At 43.9% G+C, this 21,759-nt stretch overlaps 1 protein-coding gene across 8 annotated transcripts in view; it reads left to right on the top strand.

Annotated features, from left to right (window-relative positions):
- EPHB1 (EPH receptor B1) overlaps positions 1-21,759 on the top strand; it is a 453,083-nt gene that overhangs the window by 197,385 nt on the left and 233,939 nt on the right. For 4 of the 8 annotated variants that reach the window (XM_063611327.1, XM_063611324.1, XM_063611325.1 and 1 more), the window contains one exon: positions 8,665-8,736. The exons of the other annotated variants lie outside the window; for them this stretch is intronic. In XM_063611327.1, the coding sequence (XP_063467397.1) occupies positions 8,665-8,736 (72 nt within the window). The remainder of the gene's footprint in view (positions 1-8,664; positions 8,737-21,759) is intronic. 8 annotated transcript variants of the gene reach the window in all.

Here is a 21,759-nt window from a genome sequence, read left to right as displayed (position 1 = left end):
CAAGCTTCACTCTGGTCCCAGAACGACATTGCCAAGCCTCCGGTCAGTATGGCAAAGGCAAGTTTATTTCAGTTCTTGTTTCCTGAGAAAAAGAGGTTTAAGCAAGACAACCATGCCACAAATACTGAGTGAGCATCTACGACATGTCAGGCCCTGTCCTAAGCATTTTGAGCACAAGTACAAGGTGATCCCTGCACAGCGGAAGGGTCTTTCCTAGTGCTTTGGCTTCCAAGGTAAATGGCCTCAAAATCCCTGGGGCTCACAGCCTTCATGTGCCTGCCTAAAGGAAACAGAGTGTGTAGAGTCTGAAACGGGAGGAGAGGGGGAGCCTTGTTGTCTTGTCTCACCCTCTCCATACTGTGAGTTCCTTGAGGGCAAGGCCTGTGTCATTCACCTCTCCACTCACAGTGAGGCAGGAAATGGAACAAAATCTCACCCACTTCCTTATTGCTGTATTTGCTTCCCTGGATGCTTGAATTCCATCCCTTCTGACCTAAACCACACTGACTCCACTGTCACAGCCCCTGAATGCTGGATTTCTAACCCTCATTTCCCTCCAGTGTTTGAGGCTGACTGGTGGACTCCCCACTGCCAGCTCCACCAGCCCTGGCCCATCCTCATGTGTCACGTGCCTTGTGAGCTTTTCTGAAAGCTTCTCCTGAGAGTGCACTTGTTCCCAACAGGCATCTCAAAGTCCGGAATGATGTCCTGCCTGGTTGGAAGGAGTCCTCTTCCTCAGTAATCCCCCTTAAGAGTTTGCTAGTCTGCAGTTCTTGCTCTGTCTCTTTCTAAGCCAAAACAGCACAGGCAGTTGTCTGCCCTGCTGCCAAAGAAAGGCCTGGGAAGCAATCCAGCCTCATCCTGATGTTAGGCAAGCAAGTCCTGGGGAAACAGATAGATCTCATCCTGGCCTCGGAGGGGACAGCTAAATTGTCAAGCAGCACACTAACGGGGGCTGCTGACTGCACAGGTATCTCTGGGTTATAAATGCCCAGCACCAGAGAGCCTCCTAAGTCACGCAGAGGACAACTTTATGATCCAGAAAGTAAAGAACTGGAACAAGATCAGCTTGTGACAGGGAGCAATTGATCGGGGACTGGAGAGAGCTTGGCCTGGGAGTTCAGAACTCCGTAAAACTTCCAAGCTCAGCACTTCCTTGGGGGACCTGCACTGGCCCCAGTACAAGGAGCCCAGAAAACTGACTGAGAGCTCTGGAGGGATGTACAGTGTTGGCCTGCAGCACAGATGAGGGCTAGGAAGGAGCTTCCCTGAACTTCCCCAGTTCATTCTGTCACTACTCTCAGCCCAGTTGATTATGAGCCTCCTTTTTGGAAAAGATTTCAGTGGCTCCCCATCACCTTTAAGTGTCAGACTGGTCTCTTTGGCATGGCAATCAGGACTTTGTGAGATCTTAGGTTGATGAGCTTGCCAGCTTCATTCACATCTTACAGGGTTTCCACCTCTGTGTTCCAGCCACATTTAAAGTCTTGGGTTTCCCCAGTTGTGATGTAAACTCTCACCTCTGGGCTGTCATACAAGCTGTTGATCCCTTTAGCCTTGAAGGCCATTCTTCCCCACTTTCTATTCATTTGGATTTCTTTCACTGAACTTTCAGGTTTTAGCCCAGATACCATATCTTCCATGAAGCCCTCCAGGGTTAGGTACCCCTTCCATGTGCACATAATACATTCTGTCATGGCACTTGTCACACAATGTATTTGCATCTTCTGTTTACTTGTCTATCTCCCCAGCAAGATCTTGGTGGGGTGGGGTGGGAAAGGATGTTTATCATTTTATTTATCATTTTATTCCTAAGGCATCATGCTGCATCTGACACATGGAGAATATTTGTTGAACAAATAAGCAAATGAATGAATAAATAAATGGTATGATACATATATGAAATATCATTATAGTGGGAAAAAAGTTGGACCCTCCCAAGGCATCCCCTCTCCCTGTGTGCACTGCTTTTGACCCCTGCCCAGCAGGCATCTGAAGCTCTTGAGATACAGTCATCACCCACTGATGCCACATCCCTATCTTCTGTCATCCCATGCCTGGGAATGTTCTTCTTCCTCACAGTACTTCCAGACTCGTCAAGTCGTAGCCTTTTCCACGAAGGACCCTGGAATTTCTTGTCTGGCAAAATGCCCATCGTGCCTGCCCCACCCTCAAGGTGTCTCAGTATTCCTTGCATAGCTATGCCTTCATTCATTATTTTTTTAGAGCTGAGATCTTACTATGTTGCCCAGGCTGACATTGAACTCCTGGGCTCAAGTGATCCTCCTGCCTCAGCCTTCCATGTAGCTGGGACTTCAGGCACATACCACAGTGCCCAGCCTATATAGCTATATCTAAGCACTTTCTTTGTTGCATTTTCACTGCATATTTCAATGCTTCATTATGGTTTTCTAAAACTTTTTATTTAGATAATTATATATTCTCATGAAGTTGTAAGAAATATTAAGAAAAACCCATTTACCCTTCATCCAGTTTATCCTAATGGTAACACCTCATGTAACTATAGTATCAAATCATGATCAGGAAATTAACTTTGATACAATTGATTGACTTTATTCAGATATCACCAGTTTTACATATACTTGTGTGTGTGTGTGTGTGTGTGTATTTAGATCTGTTCAGTTTTATCACATGTAGAGTTGTATGACTATCGCCATAGTCAAGACACAGAACAGTTTCATCACAAGCTTCCCTGGTGATACCCTTTTATAGCCATGGCCAGCACCTTTCTTCCTTCTTCTCCCTGATCACTGACAGCCAATCTGTTCTTCATCTCTATAATTTTGTCATTTCAAGGTGCTGTATAAATGGAATCATATAGTATGTAACCTTCAGGGATGGGCTTTTTTTTTTTTTCACTCAACATAATCTTAACCTGGATGTATCTCACTTCCATGCAAGTTGTTGTGAATATTAATGGTCCATTCCTTTTATTGCTGAGTAGCATTCTATGGTATGGATGTACTACACATTGCTTAACCATTCATCCATTGAGGGACATTTGTGTTGTTTCCAGTTTTGGGCAATTACGAATGAAGCTGCTATAACATTCATGTACATGTTTTTTTATGTGAACATATATTTTGTTTTCATTTTTCTAGAGATGACCAATAAGCATGTGAAAGGAAGTTTAACATCATTAGCCATTAGAAAAGTACAAATTAAGACAAATGCAAATTAAGACCACAATGATATATCACTACACACCAATCAGAATGGCTAAAATAAAAAAAAAGATTACAACAAATGCTGGTGAGAATGTGGAAAAACTGGATTACATCCATTGCTAGTGGGCATATACAATGGTACAACCACTTTAAAAAAGAGTATCACTGTTTCTTACAAACCTAAACATGTGCATATCATGTGACCCAGCAATTGAACTCTTGAGAATTTTAATTCTATTTTAAAACAAGTTTTTAAAAATGTATACATAATTCATATTCATGGTAGAAGAAGTAGAAATACAAATAAACATAAAGAAACTATCTCCTATAATACTGCTATGTAGACATAACTACTAATATTTTGGTATAATGTACATGTATTATTTTGATAAAAAATTATGCCATAATGCTTTATGACTTTTTTTTACAATATATTATTTCTCTCCTTCATGTGAATAGATGCCTATACTATCATGTTAACATTTGCCTTATATTAAATTTAGCAACTTATTTCACTAAACTTAGACATCTAGGTAATTTCAATCTCCTAATAATAATAAACAATATCTACTAATTAGGTTTGTTATTTACATATTTTTGGTAACTTAATGAATAATATTCTTTTATTTATTTATTTATTTATTTATTTGAAAACAGGGTATCACTCTACCACCCAGGTGGGAGTGCAGTGGTGCAATCATGGCTCACTGCAGCCTCATCCTCCCAGGCTCAGGCAATCCTCCAACTTCAGCCTCCCAAGTAGCTGGGACTACAGGCACACAACACCACACCCAGCCAATTTTTTGTAGAGATGGGGTTTTGCCATGTTGCCCAGGCTACTCTTGACCACTTGGGTTCAAGTGATCTGTCCACCTCAGTTTCCCAAAGTGCTGGGATTTACAGTCGTGTGCCACCATGCTGGGCCATAATAGATAATATTTTTAAGATAAATCCAACATGTAGAAGTTTTGGATTAAAGTTTTTCTCATTTTTAAGGCTTTTAATAAAAATTCCAAATGGCTGTTTAGCAATGCTGTATTGATGAGCCCTTCATATCCCAGCTGCCCATGAGAGTGACTGCTTCTCCTTAGTATTTCCAACAATGACCATTGTAATTCTTTTGATTATTTGTTAGTCTGATAGCTGAAAAATGTTAAATCTTAGTTATGTTAATTTGGATCTTAAAAATTGATTGCCAGTTGGACTAAAAAACTTATTCGTATTTCTTCTATCTTCAATGCCTGTTCATATTATTTACCCATTTTTCTATTTAGTTGCATGAATAAACCTTTGTCATGTATATTTCGTTTCTTTTGAGTGTCATAATTTGTTTTAAACCTGTAGTTTTTTAGCAAAATTTAACATTTTTAATGTAGTTTGGTCTATCAGTCTTTTTCCTTATGTGCTTTTCCCTTTGGTTCCTTCTTTGGAAGTTCCTCCTCACTCTAAAGTTGTATAAATGGTCATCTGTGTTTTATACTACTTTTATGGCACAATTTTTAATTTAAGTATTTAATCCAGCAGGGATTCATTTAGGGATTGGGTCTAAAGTAGGGATTTAGCTTGTTTCCCAGTAGCTAACTTGTGTCTCAGCCTCATTCCCTGGGAAATTGATCCTTCACCACTGATTGAAAAGGTCTCCTTTGTCATTGTCTGTGTTTCCTCACTTCTCAGGTCTGCTGTCTCACAGAAATGTCTAAAGCCACCTTATTCAGCTTGTGAATAGCCTGTGTTCTCTCTGTGACATTATCTTAATTTTCCAGGATGTGTCTGGGGTCTCCTTCTGCTGATTTTTCCTGGTGAGCCCATCTGTCTGTAGGCAGAAACCTTTACCTTTAATTCAGTAACATTGTATTACACTATGTCTTTCATTTCTCTTCTTTATTTCTGGTGCATTCTATTTTAGGAATCTTTATTGTCTACCTGTGGTTCTTCATTCTCTCTGTCTTCCAAATCTTTCACCTTCTGCCCAATTGTTTTAATTTCTTTCATATTTGCTTTCTACATTACTGACTTGATGTTCTGAAGCTTCAGTACTACTCTTTCCTCCCTGCAAAGTGGCTTTATTTCTGCTATAACGTTTTTAGTTTCCTTACTATTCTTCCATTTTGGATAAACTTTCCTTTTCATCTAAACCTGCTTATTTTCCTCTCTTGTGACTTTCTCTCCCTCTGACTTAGAGGTCATGCCTTCTTGTGCACTCCTGAAAAAGCAAACAGTTTCCTGAATTTTTCTTCTCAATTCTGCAGTATCTCATTTTTAGAGGGGTGCTCTTCCTCTCACGCAGTAGAATGGTGTTCCCATTCCTGCAGTAGCTGGTATTTTCCCTATTCTATTTTAAGCAAAATGGACTTTGCTGAGACCCAGTGAGGTTTTACAGGCAGGGTTAATAGCTTGTCCTAGGACACCATTTCTGCTCTCTTTCAGGGTGATTTAATTATCTTCTCAGTTTGCACCAGCTGTGGAGGAGATCAGTGTGTGTAGGTCTTAGTTCAATTTCTCATACCTAAAATGCTTTCTCTTGATGTATCTCTGCTCTGCTCAGGTGGCACGGCAGATCTAAAGCATCTGGTTCTTCAGTTCTTCTGGTCTGATGCAATACGTGAAAAACACAGTTTCCTGCATGCACCACTTCTGGGGCATGACTGTCTTTACCCCCTCTCACAGAGTGCTTTTCCCATAAGACCACTTCTAGGTTCTCAGAAGACATTGCACCATTTCTAGTCCTTGGGTAGCTATGCTATGTATAGATGTTTTCTGGGCAAGGAAGAGAATGTAAGTAATGAAGTGAAAACTTTCTTGACTCACAACATAGCCCACTTCCTCATTGGTAGTAGCCCTAGGTCTCTAAGGCAGGGCAGAAGCTGGACTTCATTACCTTTTTCTTCACACAATCTCTGTTTTAGGCAGTAGAGTTAGGATGAGCATGTACTAAGTCTGGGGAGCTTTTCTCAAACCATCGCTGATGCAGATACCACCCATTCTGACACTGGGTTATTTGTCAGTATTAAAGATAGGTTGTTGTGAAGTTTCAACATTTTTCTGACACTATAATAAATTTGCTAAAAAATGTGTGAATGCTTTGGGGATACCATCCCCATTTTGAACTAGAAACTTCTTAATATGTTACATTAAATCATTTATTCATTTATCTGTCTTTTCCTCCACCATTTGTCTGTGAGAGTAGTTCTCTCACCCCTATGCATCCTGCCCACCTCCTCCCTGGAAATTTACTTCTCCATGAACTAACTTGAATCTTTCAACTAGACTGGCTTAGCACTGCCAGCTGGATAAGAAAGCTGCATGTGAAAAACGTAGCTTTGAAATGGAAAGATAGCCTTGTGTTGAAAAATGAGGTCTCTCTTAATTAGAGAATTAATCAATTAATAAATACAGCATCTTCTGACAGCCTTCTGTGTGTCAGGTATTGACACCATTGAGGTGATGAGGCATCATCTCTGCCCATGAGAAGGGTACATATAGCTCAATACAGGATTCTGAAAGAAAGACCTTTAAGGGGGGAAAAAAAAGCATTCCATGGGGGAAATAGTCCATTTAAATGAGAGGCAGAGGGACAGATTAAGTGACATCTGAAGCCCTGTCCCAAGCAAGTCATTTTATTATAAAACAGGACCTGCAAATTGGCTTTTCCTTTTCGTATTCTTCCTCACCTTTTCAAACAAATAATTAATCATGCAAAAATAATGCAACACATTCTAGAACTCAATTCCTAGTACTACTCTCCAAAGTACTTGAACCGTGTCCTGGGGTTGGCATTGTTACAAAAACTCTTGATGAGAATAATGCCTGATATTGTGCAATTGTGTGCAGTTGGCCCGCCTTGCATGGTTCTGTGTATGCACATCAATTACACACATTTGGTATAATTTGTCTTTTTAAAATCACACCTTCTATTTCACCCCAAGAAGATAAATGGATCCTGCCTCAGTCCCAGTTCCATTGATTTTTTGTGGTCCTATGGTGAAGCTATTATCAACACTAATCTCAAACCCTGCCAGGAACCAGGAAGGCCTTAGAATACAGAACACCAATTTCTGCAACTTCCACCTTATTTTTCTTTTCATAGGCTTTTGTTCTGACTCCCCTCCTCATCTCATTTTCAAATATGATTTGATTATCATCATGTGAGGTCTGTTCAGCTGGCTCGGAGCAGACACCTTTTCCATGTATCTGGCCTGGAGGAGGAGGGTGCCAGAGGCCTTTCCTGATTAAGCGCTGACCCTCCTAGGGGCAGGGTGTTCTTGCAACTTTGAAGACTCACTCCATGGCCTCTCTCTCCAGCAGTGTGAAGCATGAGCAGCCAGGCAGGGGAGCCTTCACTTTCCATCTTGCAGCTCTCCAAATTACTTTTCTGGGGAGGAGAGGAAGGAAAGAAGAAATGGGGGATTGGGATCAAGAGGCTACAAGGCATCTGGGAGGATGTTAACAGTGAGCTCTGTGTTTGAAGACGGGGTGGCAGTGGCGATGTGTCCAGGGCTTGCAGGGATAAATGTCGGCTGGTCCCCTGCCTCCATCTTCCAGGGCTGTTCTATAGCCTCGCAGCTGTCAAACACTCCCACCTACTGCTGGACCCATGACCACACTCAGGACTTTAAAAGATCATATGCCAATTTAAAGTATTGACAAATTTTGAGAAGGTAAAACATTCAGTTCATTAAAATATTTCCAAAGGGCATATAGCAAAGCTTTCCCTCACCGCTAACCCCAGGCCCAATGGCCTCCCAGAGCACCACTCTCACTGGCTTTTGTGGAGGCTTCCAGGGACAGCATAGGTGTCGAGCATGCACTCAGTGCTTCCCTTTGCTGCTGCTGCTGCTGCTTCCTTCTTGCCTCCTCTGTGTCATCCTTCTCTTCCCTGATAATGTATCTTATAGATGATTCCATACCAAGACTCATAAACCTGCCTCATTATAAAGAGTTGCATAGTGTCCTCATGTATGGATGTATCATAACTTATTTAACTAGTCTCCTATTAATAGTTGTTGTGGTTGTTTTCAATCTTTTTGTCATCAAAAAGAATGCTGTCCAAAAGAACTGAAAGCAGAGACTTGAACATATCATTTGTACAGCAACATTCACAGCAGCATTATTCACAATAGGCAAAAGGTGGGAACAAACCAACTGTTCATCAAGAGATGAATCGATAAACAAAATGTGGTATATACATTCAATGGCATACTATCCAGCCATAAAAATGAATGAAATATTGATGTATGCTGCAATATGGATGGACCTTGAAAACAATATTCAGTACTGACATGTTTTGGGTCTATGTCCCCACCCAATCTCATCTCAAATTGTAATCTCCATGTGTCGAGGGAGGGAGGTGATTGGATTATGGGGGCAGTTTCCACCATGCTGTTCTTGTAATAGTAAGTTCTCATGACATCTGACGGTTTTATAATCATCTGGTATTTCTCCTGCTCACTCTTCTGTCTCCTGCCAACTTGTGAAGAAGGTCCTTGCTTCCTCTTCAACTTCCACCATGATTGTAAGTTTCCTGAGGCCTCCTCAGCCATGCGGAACTGTGAGTCCATTAAACCTCTTTCCTTTATAAATTAACCAGTCTTAGGTATTTCTGTACAGCAGTGTAAGAACGGACTAATACAAGTACTAAGTGAAAGAAGCCAGACACGGAAGGACAAATATTGTATGATTCCACTTATATGGGGAAGAAGAGGCAAATTCATAGAGACAGAAAGTAGAATAGAGGTTACCATGGGCAAATTGGGAGTTATTGTTTAATGACTACAGAATTTCATGTTGGGGATGATGAAAATGTTCTGGATATAGATAGTGGTGGTGGTTATATAATATTGTGAATGGATTTAATGCAACTAAGTTATATTCTTACAAATGGTTAAAATGATAAATATTTAGTTACAGTATTTTATACCATAAAAATGACAATAAAAGATAGAAATGTTTTGCCAAAGCCTAAGAAAGAGAATGATGCAAAGTAGCACATACCTGTAATCCTAGCTACTTGGGAGGCTGAGAGAGGAGGATTTTTTAATCCCAAGAGTTCAAGTGCAGTCTGGGCAACATAGTGAGACACTGTTTCTAAAAAGAGAGAGAGAGAGAGAAAGAATGAGAGGAGAATACTGCAGTGAACATCTTTGTACAATAGAGTGCTCTGTAGGAATCCAAATATATCTATATGGTACATTCCCAGAAATGGGGTTACAACGTGGGAAAGTATATGCATTTTAAATTTTGATATGTGATGCCAAGTTTTTTTTTCAAAATATTGTGCTAGATCATGCTCGAACCCATGAAGTATGAGGGTCGACCATTAGCTAGTATCAAATATTTTGATCTTTGCCACCTGACAGCTGAAACATGGTACCCTTGTAGATTTAACTTGCATTTCTCTTCTGGGCTTATGCTATGTGAATGGAGGTGAGACCCAATGGATCAGGAGTCACTTTGGTTCCAGATCAAAGCAGAAACAGGTCAGGAGCAACCTAGAGGCAAAAGGAAGGCTGGCTGCCTGGGATATGAAAGATCCGATTTAGTCTACCTCCTTTTCAGTTTCCCACTACCTGCCTCAGCTTTATCATGTGATTCATAGGATCATGGAATAGCACCTTGAAAGAGGACCTGAGGGTCCCAGCTGCCTAACGCAGTAGCAATTCTCTAGACACTCCTTACCTCCCTTGCAGAGCCTGGGTACACAGCTAATGACAGGAAGTTCACTTTTTTCTGATTGTTGGAAAGATTATTTCATCAAATGCACCTTCTAGTGGTCTCCAGCCCCTAATCTTAGACTTTCTGAAGAACCAGACATTCTTCTATTAGGAGTTCTTAGGCCAATTACCTGCAAAAATAAAGCCCAAAATAATGGTAAGTGGATTCATGAACGAAAGAACGATGTGCAAACTCCAGTCACTGATGTTATTATCTTGTGGCTTCCATAACAATACAGAACTCTTTGGAAGGGATGTCCTTAATTCAGAGGATAGTGAGTGGGCCCTTTCTGGGATGCAGATTCACCCTAGGTCATTGCAGGAAGTGCATATTCACCTGCACACCTCCATCTCCTTCACATATTATGCTGCAAAGCCAAGGCTCCCCAATTTATAATTTACATTTGTCCTGTATAAAGAGCACCTTCTCTTGGCTTCAATCCAGAATTTCAATCCCCATGTGATCAATCTGAATCTTAACTCACTCCCCAGCATTTTAGTCATTCTTCCAGCTTTCTGTCACTTCCTGATTGGATATACATCTCGTTAAATACTTTTCCTCTACTTCATGGATTAAGCTGTTGATCAGGTCAGGACGAAGGGCAGCACCAGGTGATGACATCCCATTTCTCAGGGATGACGGGATACAGTTATTTAACAGAATTATTACTAAGGGGATGGCTGAGGCCCCAGCCAGCCTTCACGTCCATGACAAAATCATGAGGGGAGGCTCAAATGCTCTGCTGAAATCAAGACGACCGGGATTGTGGGAGGAGGCAGGGGACAAAACAAGAAAGCTACCATTGGGTGCCTGAGCTCTGACTACCAAGGAAGAACTAGATGGTTAACTAGATGGGGGCATGCAGGGCAAAGCATCAGCTTGGTACATGGAGCTGAAAGAAGAGAGGAGGCTGGTTGCATTCAGACACGTAGATAGAATTAGGGAATAGTCATAACAAACATATACATAGTGCTTACTGTGTGTCCTATGCGCACTTACAATGTGAACTCATTTAATTCCCAAGCATTGCTGTAACGCAAATGTCATTATTATCCCCATTTTACAGATGAGGACGCTGAAGCACAGAGAAAGGTTAAATAGTTTCCCTGAGTCATGCCACTGGGGTTTAAACCTAAACAGGCTGGCTACAGAGTGTGTTCTTAAGCATTTCACTCTATGGCCTTGAAAAGCTCAGCCTCCATGATATTATCAAATGAATTTCAAAGAGTGCGCTGGCATGTTCAGCCAGCGCACTCTTTGAAAGTGGATTTGAAACACGCTAGGGATTCTAGTTCCCAGGGCAGTCTCTTTAGGACCAGCAATCCCTTGTGGAATCTTCTCTCAGCAAAATGGGAGAGGTGAAAGTTGCTGCTATGAGGAGCAGTTAAATAATCTGTCTCAAAGTGTGTCTCCTTGTGCTCTGAATGTGTAAATGGCATTTCCTAGTTGAGTGGAAATGGCATGGGGCCACCCGAGAGAAGAGCTGGATCTGGGGAAGGCTTGACCACCACCTAGCACCTTGGCCTTTATTTGCTCCATCTGTGGAAAGATGAGGCTGACCTAAGGACAACTTCAGTGTAGTTATTTTACTTAAGAAAGAGTTCAGTGTGTCTTGAGATGGAGGAACACAACTCACATGTCTGGGTGTTAGAAAGATTAAGTGCATTCAGTGCGGTCAGGCCCTTCACTGGGCAGGGGTGGTCACAGGGGCATGGACTTATCGATCCCGTCCTACTCTGTTGCAGAGTCCCAGGGCTGTGGGTTGCCTGGAAGAAAAGGAACAGCATAAACCCCCATCCCTCCTTGTCTGACTGGGAGGAATACGGATCCAGGAACAGATGTGAGGGTAGTGATTTGCAACCCTGGCTGTAATGAAAGCCACCAGGAAAGATTTGAGGCCCTCTGATGCCCTGGCCCATCTCCAGAGTTGGATTCAGTTCCCTCTGACTCACCTGACAGCGGCTGAAGACTATAGGCCCCAGAACCATGAGGAGGACAGGGCCTGGGCTTTAATATTTTTACTAACGTTCCCTGGGTGATTCTGATAACCACCAAAATTTAAGAACCATTGGTCTGGGGTCTGGCTCAGAAAGTCATGTATTAAAGGGCCTGGGTGTCTTATTGTGCAGCTCAGCTACTATAATTTGGGGGCTTTCCTATATCTGTAGATGATGTATCCTGTGTCTTTGAGATGCAGAAAGCAGAAAAGTATGGAGAAAGAAAGGCAGGCCTTGGTGAGCCCAAGCAGGGGCAGAAAATACCAAGCTTCTCCCACTGCCAAAGCTGCAGGCAATGAGCTTGAGGGCCCCCAGGCCCTGGAGAGACAGAGGGTTTGCAACTACCTGAGAAGCTTCTTAACAGAAGGCATTGCTAAGGTTTTCTAACATCCTAATGCAGAAGCGGTGTTTAGTGATGGGGAGCAGGTCAGGTTTTAGGCAGCTTTTCACCCAGTTTGGCTTCTTTTAACCTAATTTTAATTACCTTTTACTTCAAATTTATGGAATCTAAGTACTACTTAGAGAATTATTTAAATCTGTTCTGTTATTTAAAATAAAAACATTTCTGATTATGCTTTTAAAGAACTTTTTTGTGTGAAAATAGTAGATGCTATTATTTGCTTTTTAAATCAAGTAATATGCAAAAGTACAAATTTTAAAATGACAAAGAAACAATTACTTCAAATTCCACCATCCAGAGGAAATCATTAACATTTGGCGCTGCACAGGTATCTCTCTGAAAGAATGATAGCTAATTAGGTGAATTCAAACACATTTACAAAAATAGAAAATTACTGTATGTCTTTTTTAAAATTAAAAGCAATATAATTTGATTTGAATTTAATAGACTAAAAAATTAAAATGAAAGTGCAAAAATTGCTAAAGTTCAAAAATGTTTTTCTTCATTACAAGTTATTTCAATTTCCGTAAAGTTTTTTGGGTAGAGTGAAGATGAGATTTATTCGCATTTAAAAATTTCACAGTATCCCTTGATTTCCCACTTCCTCTCCTTCCCTCATCCCCCTACTCTGGATTTCTTATATGACTACTTTTACATTGATGAGGTGTGTAGCTGTTACATTCTGTTCTCTGCCATAATGCACAGGTGTTTTTTTTCTTATCCACTCAGCTGCCATTGCCTGTTCTTCCACTGTGGTTTCTTTGTCCTAGAAAAGTGGTTCTTAAGGTTTAAAGAGTATATTAAGTGCTTGGGTATTTTGTTAGAATAAGAATTCTGGTGCAGTGAGTCTGAGGTGGGCCCTGAGGGTCTGTATTTTTTTTTTTTTTTTTTACACAGAGTTTCACTCTTGTTGTCCAGGCTGCAGTGCAATGGCATGAACTTGGCTCACTGCACCCTCTGACTCCCAGGTTCAAGCGATTCTCCTGCCTCATCCTCCCAGGTAGCTGGGACTACAGGCATGCACCACCATGCCTAGCTAATTTTTGTATTTTTGGTAGAGATGGGATTTCACTATCTTGGCCAGGTTGGTCTCGGACTCCTGACCTCATGATCCACCTACCTCGGCCTCCAAAAGTGCTGGGATTACAGGCATGAGCCACCGCGCCCAGCCAAGGGTCTGTATTTCTAACACCTGCCCCCAACCTCCATGATGTCAGTACTGCTGCTGCAAGAGCCACACTTGGATAAACAAGTTCTAACATTTTTGGTTTATGTTACTTTTTGTTTGATCAGATTCCCAGATTCCATTTTCAGGTTATTCGCCACCCACCTCCCACCCTCCATAGCTCACTGGTGCTGTGTTCCCTGAAGTTTTGAGAATGCTTGAATCTTCTTGCCTATTCGTGTACATGGGGTTGTGGGGCAACCTGCCTGGGTTTATATACATGGGTCACATAAATTAAAATTCCTTTGCTCAGAATTCATGGACATTGCTTCAGTGTCTTCTGGCATTGAACATGGTCAGCTGAACGTGGCATTGCAGTGGTCAGTTTAGGGCAGGCCTCATTTTTACTTCTTTTAGGTCATTTGATTTTTTTCTACCTGGATGTCCAGAAGATTCCTTCTTTATCCTGGAGATTTAGTAATTTCACCAGGATGCATCTTGATTTTATCTCAGGATGTATTTTGACTCTTTCAAATGGCAGTTTCAAGACTTTAATTCAAGAAGCCTTTCTTCTGTGTGTTTTTGAATAGTTTTCTGTTATATTTGTTGGTGTTCTCCTCTCCAGAGTATGAATGAAGCACGTGTTGTGGGATGCCCACGAGTGTGCCTTCTGCTGAGGGTGCTAGGGGTCATGGCCACTGAGGCTGCTGCTCTGCCTGCTTCATACTCTGTTCCGGAAGTTTCTTTCAGCCAGGAGGCAGTGGAGATGGGAGTGGGGGAAACAGAGACAGAAAGAACACCCTCTGAGCTATCCCACAGGTCCCCACACTTCCCCTACACCATGTGGATCTCTTATTACTGCAGGGCCTCTCAGGATGCAACATTTGCCTTTAGAGAAACCCAAATCTGGGCCAAAGTCTGAGGAGGTGTGAATCTGCTTCCATTGTTCTTCCAAATTCCACTGCATTTTCTACTAGGTGGTTTGTAATGCCACCATCTCTTTCTTTTCATGAAGACTGATTTTTCTCCTCTTTTTTCCTGTCTCCTGTTTTGAAGGGTGTCAGGAGAATAGGGTATAGAAAAACCATATCCTGACAATGCAGCCCAGATTTTTTTTAGTGGATAAAGCAATACTAATTTGATTTTCATATTCTTTCCTTTGAGCTATTCCATGCCAGAGAGAGTCTGCTAGAGTCTTCTATATACGTAATGAGGGACCACTTGATCTGGTGGCAGTGATTCAAACTGAAGGTGCCTCGTCCAGAAGGAATCAATAATCTCTGAATAATACAATGTATAAATTCAGTACCACCAAGCAATGACTGGGCAGTCAGGACTCTCACTGCTCCATGACAGAGTAGTGCTCAGCTGAGCACGCCAGGGCACTCTTTGCTCCCAAGACATCAACATTGCAGCTTGGTGTTTGTGCTTGGTGTGCATTTGGCTGCCATGTGGCAGTGGGCTGGTGTGTGCTCGGTAAGCATGGCCATCCTCAAGGCTGACTTCCTGGAATAGCACATGGTGGCAGTCAGTGAAGCGGCCGCTCACTCATGGCTGTCTTGTACACACACACTTAGAACATCCTCCGTCAGTTGCCTTATTCTGGAATGTTCGTGAAGGTGTGTAGCTTATTAAAACAAGAAAAATACCCTTCATTTATACATTTACCTAGAGACATGACAGAGGACATAGAGGGCTTCAGAAAAACTTCATTTTCCCCTACTTTTCTGTCTTGGCCAAGGCCAGACTGTAGTTCAAATTTGTTAGATTTAGTTGGCATATTTCTTCTCTTGTTTCCCCAATTAACATGGCTAATAGAGAGATACATGCCAGGAGGTGCCTGGCTCTCTGTCCCCACTGCCCTGTCACCTGCAGCTGTAGGAGGTCAAGCCTGTGAGGATTCCCCAAGCCAACTCCCTCAGAGGGAGAATAAACATCAGCTCAAGCTTCTCAGCTTATTGTCTGCAAAGGCTATTTTATTGGCAAATGGTGAACTAGCAGAAACTCTGAACCCACTGATCCAGACCCTTGAGTAAAAGCCACATACACCCAGCATTTCATATAATATATTTATTTGCATGTCCATATTTTATTGAAAACCAGGGACTTTGCTGGAAGTATTTAAAGGTGACCAAAATCTGCCTTTTCCAGTACATTTCCAAGCTGAGACATCATAACAGATGTGGCACCTGATGATTTCAGAACGAAAGCCTTTCAACCTCCAAAATCATCCCCACCTTTACACTGCTTATGAATGGGCCAAACAGGATGGGGAGTCATTTCCGTTTATCAGAAGGAAAGCTGACAGCACAGGAATGCAGTCACTTGCCTACCTTGTCTATACTCCAAATGTGAAAAAGGACAACAGTCCCACCCTCTCAGGACCAAAAGTAACAGGAATATCGGGATTGAGTGAGTAGCAGAGGTTTGCCCCTGCACTGTCATTGTGTGGTCTACCCCTGCAGTGCCAACTCTGCAGTGCCCACATCTCTCATCAGGACAGCTGTAGAATCAGTGCCTGCCTGTCAGAGGGAGTGGGAAATGAGCAGATTGCAGACACTGGGAGGTAGCGGCCTGACCTGCTATATCACCACCGCATACCGAGGAATCCATATGTTGGAAGACACATCTGGGAGAGTTAGCGGGTGATTTAGACAGACAATCTTAGGGTGAGAGCAGAGAGACAGAAAAGGAGGCATCAACCATTGGGCTGAGAATCCTGGGGCCAAGTTGCCTTAGGAAAGGTAACCACTTTCCGTGGTTTATAGTCCATATTACAACCACCCAGCCCGCCCAGCTTGGAACAACTTAGCTCTACAAGGGGGCTAATCTTATTTCCAAATATGTTCCCAAAGAGAATGTCCACAACCTCCCTTGGTAACCAGAGGCTAAAGTTACAACTGCAACAATGTTGCCTTTTGGCTGTGGATTTTAGCACATTGTAAGCACTTGAATATACGACTAACTCAATTGCACATCAATCAAGAGAGCTTATTCCTGCTTAAATTCAGGTACTTCAAGAAAGTCTGATGGAAAAAGTGATTCCGAAGGTTGAAGATGAGATTCTATGCTGTGATGACCCTATGTCTAATGGTGGTGGTGGAAACACTACCCAGAATCCAAATGTTCATTCCTCCTTGAGTCGGGAGCCATGGGGGATGGGATTCTTGGGGTGGGAAAGGTGGAGGTGGGCTATTGGGAGGGGGAGGTCTGCCCTGTGAGAGTGCCAGGAAATCCAAAGGGCCCAGGTGGTCTTCCCTCCTACTTCTGGGGAGCTAGGGTGTGGGCACGTGATCTCAAACCAGCTACCTGGATGCTCCTGACTCGGGCTTTCATTGTTAACGGAGGGAATTGAAGATTCAGGGAGAATTGAGAGATGTGCAACTGCATCAAGTGTTTGAGGGTGGGCAGGGACAGAAGCGCCATCCAGAATGTCCAGGCAGGTCGCTCAGTCCCTGTGGTGTGGCCCACACTCTGTGGCCCAGCCTGACTTGATTCTGAGAACTGCTTCAAAGCTTTCCAAAAGGGGGCCTTCGTTTTCTGTTTCTTTTATTCACAGTTCATTTCTGTTGCTTATAATCAGAAATACTAACTGATACAAGAGTGGTGCTGAGTTTTGAGTTATCCAGGTATTTATTTAGTAGGGGAAGGCTGCTTCTAGCAGGAAGACCATACCTGCTGAGTGGACTGATAAATGTTTAATGTTAATGCAGCAAATTGGCTATTGAGTGTGTGCTGGTGGCTGGCACTGTGCTAAACGCTGGGAAAACATGTGTCCTTGTGGGGCTGCAGACCAGTGGAGGAGACATGCCTTCCCAGCTTCCAGGTCACCCTTCCAAATGGATCACATTTTGAAGCCTGCCTTGCCTGACGAGAGCATGTGTCATTCACGAAGCAATTTCCCTGCAGGCCTTAGTGGAGTCACACAGAGCAAGCCCCTGGCATTCCGCGGTGATGGCCCACCTGGAGCTGGCTTTCATGCAGGCATAAATCATCCTCTCTTTTATGAGTTGTTATACTTATTTCTTCCAGTTTTTGCTTTCTGGTTTTACTTTCCTTTCTTCTTATTTAATAGACTTCAAGAGGGAGAGAATTTCTGGTCACAGCCAATCACAGATTAACCCTCTGTCTTTAGGAACAAAAGAACCCTGGGCTGCAGGTATGTGTGGAGGGGAGTGGGGGTGTGTTAGAAACTCCCATGTATGGCACCCCAGCCTCACAGGACCTCACCTCCACCTCTGGTCCTGACTCCCCCTGTGCATGGCCATTCCAGCAACTGCCCTCTTGCCTTTTGCTCATGGAGTCTGACTACATCCTTCTGTGGGCCAGACTGCTGCTTTCATCTCCCAGTGTCAGGGCTTTTCTCAGTGCTGTCCAGTTGTCCAGTGCCTGTTTTTTTTTTTCTTTTCGTGTTTTTTTTTTTTTTTTTTTTTTTTTTTTTTGAGATGGAGTTTTGCTCCATTGCCCAGACTGGAGTGCAGTGGCATGATCTTGGCTCACTGCAACCTCTACCTCCTGGGTTCAAGCGATTCTCCTGTCTCGGCCTCTCAAGTAGCTGGGATTAAAGTCACTTGCCACCACACCCAGCTAATTTTTAGCATTTTTAGTAGAGACGGGGTTTCACCATGTTGGCCAGGCTGGTCTCGAACTCCTGACCTTAGGTGATCTGCCTTCCTCTGCCTCCCAAAGTGCTGGGATTACAGGCATGAGCCACCGTGCCCAGCTTGTTTTGCCATCCCTGATGTCACTGGGCATCTAGGTCACTGGGAGCCTCAGACTCCCTGGCTGCTTACCAATGACCCAGTGGCCTGTGGTATATCCCTGAGAGCAGACAGAGATCTGCCGATTATGAAAAGGTGGCACAGATCCAGAAAGTGCTGATCTTTTAACCTGGATGAACTTGAAAATGGCCTGGGGAGGTTTTAAATAAAGATGGAGCACGTCTGTGCCTGGGACTGCTTTAGCTGGATAATCTGGGAAGGCCTCTCTGAAGAGGTGACACCTGAGCTAAGGCCAGAAAAATGAGGAGCCAACCACACATAGAGAAGTGGGAAAGGCATACCAGGAAGAGGACCCAGACAGGACAAACGCCCTGAGGTGGGAAGATCTTGGCAGTGTCAAGGACCAGATAGTACCATGGGCTGGAAGTAGCACAGGAGGAGAGTGGTTGAGATGAGGTCTGGGAAGTAGCCAGGAGCTAGTGGCAGCAGCATAGACATTGCTCTCAACTTTCCTTCCTGACAAGTGGAGAAAGCTAGCCCTCCTGGTTAGTGCAATTATAAATGGGTAAAAGTGGGGATGATTTTGGAGATTGAAGGGCCTTCATTCTGAAGTGATCAGCTGCCACATCTACTTTGATGTCATAGTTTAAGAGAATGCTAAAGAAGCAAGGTTTGGGTCACCTTAAAGTACTTCCAGCAACAGCCTCTGTTTTCCAATAAAATGCAGATATGCAATAATAGCTTATGAAATGATAGGGGTATGTGGTTTCACCTAGGATCTGGGTCAGTGGGTTTGATGGTTTCAGATTTTCTCCTGATTCACCATTTGCCAATAATATACTCTGCAGAGAAACAAGCTCGGGCTGAAGTTTATTCCCTCTGTAAGTGTGAAGGAAGCTGTTGGAGAGATTGGAGGAGGGGAACAAGTGGTCCAAGCTAAGTGAAACAATAATTCTAATAACTACAACCACCACCGCTCTGGGCAATGTGTGCACAGAGCTGGTTGCAGTGCAGCCAGTGTGGAAGAGCGGACTTTGAGGGGCTGAGGGCGAGAAATGCCGGTTGCCTCTCCCATGGCCACCCAGTGCGTCAGTCATAGGCAGGATCAGGCCTAAAGACCCACCCTGGCCAGGGCCTGGCCGGCCAGGTGAGCCCAGGCTCCCCTACATGGCAGCACCCTCCCTCCTGGGGCGCCAGTTCCTTCCTCTTGCATGGGAAAATTAATAGCTTTTTTTCCTTCTTTCAAGATCAAAATAAAAATTTCACTGATTAGCATTGCTTCCATCCCATCCATGTGATGTCTCTTCCTTAAAAGAGCCCGTCAGGCTCCTTTCTCGGGACTCTGGCCAGGAATGTTTGCCTGCTGCAGAGATTCCCAAAGTTCTCCTGCTTGTCTGGGCTGTAGCTCACCCCAGACAGCTCCCTTCCCTCCTCTCCAGGCATCTCTGAAGCTTGAAGGGAAGGAGGAGGCAGAAATGGCGGACTTCTTCCTTAGGCAGGCTGGGGACATATTGTTCAAATGTAGGCCTTATCCTCCCAGAATGAAAATACGTGATGCTTATGTGAATAAGTATTTGTGATTGAATTAAATGTAAGTACAGGGCACTTCTAATTCACAGCTCTGTGTGCAAGTGCAGGGTCTGCATCACCAAGCACCGCCTTCACTGCTGGGCTGGCGCTCCTGCATCTCCCACCTTCCCTGCTCATCTGTCTTGTTTGCCGCTCCAACTTTGTCAAATGTAACGTGAAAGAAAGGGAAATTAAAAAAAAAAACAAAAGAGAGATTTTCCAAGAGGGGAAATCAGATTTATCCTAACGTAATTAAATGTGTAGGAAACTGAGAACAAAGAACTGCAAATAGTGTGCATGTGTGAGTGAGAGAGAGAATAAATCACTATTTCACTGGCAGCCAGAGCCCTCCGATGAATCTTAAACTCAGGTGCCTGTGAGGTGGAGTAGGCAGGGGAATCGGACCATAGCTGTGGCTCTGGTGTCCCAGCACCTGCTTCCCGTAGCTCCCACAGCTCTTCTGCTGGGCTTGGGGATTGGGGGACTGGGGTAGGCCCTCCCAGTCGTGGTTGGTGGAGCTACTGTTCACTCCTTTTCTATGCTGCCTCCTATGCTCCCCTCCCTGTGGGACCGGCCGTCCCTGTTTTCAGTACTTGGGAGTCTTGGCAGGCTCCTGTTGCCCAAGCACCTGGTGGCACTGGGCTTGTCTTTTTCCTTTGTCTCGTTACTTAGAGGCTGGGTATGTTGGCATCAAGGACTGTGTCTTTTCACTGGGGCATGCCCAAGTGTCCATGAAGGGTCTGAACTGCTGTGGTCACTCAGTCTGTGTTTGTTGAATTAATGAAAGGGTCCTTACACATTCAGAGACGTTGAGGTTGTTGCACTATGACCTTTCACTGCAGCTGCTATTGTGGCTGGGGAGGCAGGCACATGCACCATGCCTGGACTGTGAGGTGGGGCGTGATGAGAGCTCCAGGGAGGGCAGGGGAGGTAGGAGAAGCAGTCAGGTAGGAGATGGTGTTTAACCTGGGCCTCGAAAGGTGGACAAGTCTTTGATATAAAGGGGAAAAAACATCTTCTCCAGAAGGTTGATGTGAAGCCCCCAAAATGAAGGGTGCTTGTACTTCCAAGCAGGCCCAGGGATCATCCCATCTTCCCCATGTTCTGACTAACTTATACCCATTAAGGCAGAGGTAATTTGAGATAATGTGCTGACAAGTGGCTAACAAGGCCTTTTGGCTACTATGATGGGGGTGCGGAGCAAGATCTGACTTCCTGGGGGCTTCCTGCGGACAAAGTTTACACAGCCCATCTGATGCTCCTCCCATCTCCAGGAATTTGCTAATGCTGCTTCATTCTGTAATGGCCTTTCTCCCCAGTGCAGCCCTCCCTTTCTTCAAAGACCAGCTCAGATGTTACCTTCCTCCCTTTCTCAGCCCACTGCAATCCCACTCCTTCTTAAAGCACCCACTGATCTCCTCCATGAAATCTTCCCAGCTCCCTACAGCTTCCCAGCAACCTTTGTTGTGAACATATTTAGTAAATCCCTTTGAACGTATTTAGCAGATTCTTGAAACCTCTGCTTACACCAGCGACCACAATCCACCCACCTTTGCCTATGACAGACCCATATGTGAGCCTCGCAGGACACAAACAGCATCTCATTCTTCTTGGGGACACGTAGCCTAGCACTGTGGCTACTGAGTGAATGCCGGCCTCATTTCCTCCACAGACCAATTTACTAACATGTTTTCAGTGGCTACGAAGTGACAGGGATTGCACATGGGCTTTGTGTGATGGTCTCATTTACTCCTCAATGCTGAACAGGAATGAGCCTCGCCAGCTGATAGGGACTAAAAGATAGGAATTCTAAGCTGAGGCTGTGCCTCGGGAGAGGCCTGAGGCAGAGAGGACAGGGGACAGAGGGAGCCTCAGGGAAGTCTGTGTGTGAGCACCATGTGTTCAGTGGCATTTCCTACCAGGGCCTTAGCCATCACAGCCACCAAAGGGAGCTCTGCGTGCCCTACTCCACAATACCTGGAGGCCCCACACCCCGCACCTCAGACCC

The sequence above is a fragment of the Symphalangus syndactylus genome, chromosome 10 (assembly GCF_028878055.3).
Source record: "Symphalangus syndactylus isolate Jambi chromosome 10, NHGRI_mSymSyn1-v2.1_pri, whole genome shotgun sequence".
NCBI classification, from domain to species: Eukaryota; Metazoa; Chordata; class Mammalia; order Primates; family Hylobatidae; genus Symphalangus; species Symphalangus syndactylus.
This window is presented reverse-complemented; position numbering and strand designations above follow the sequence as displayed.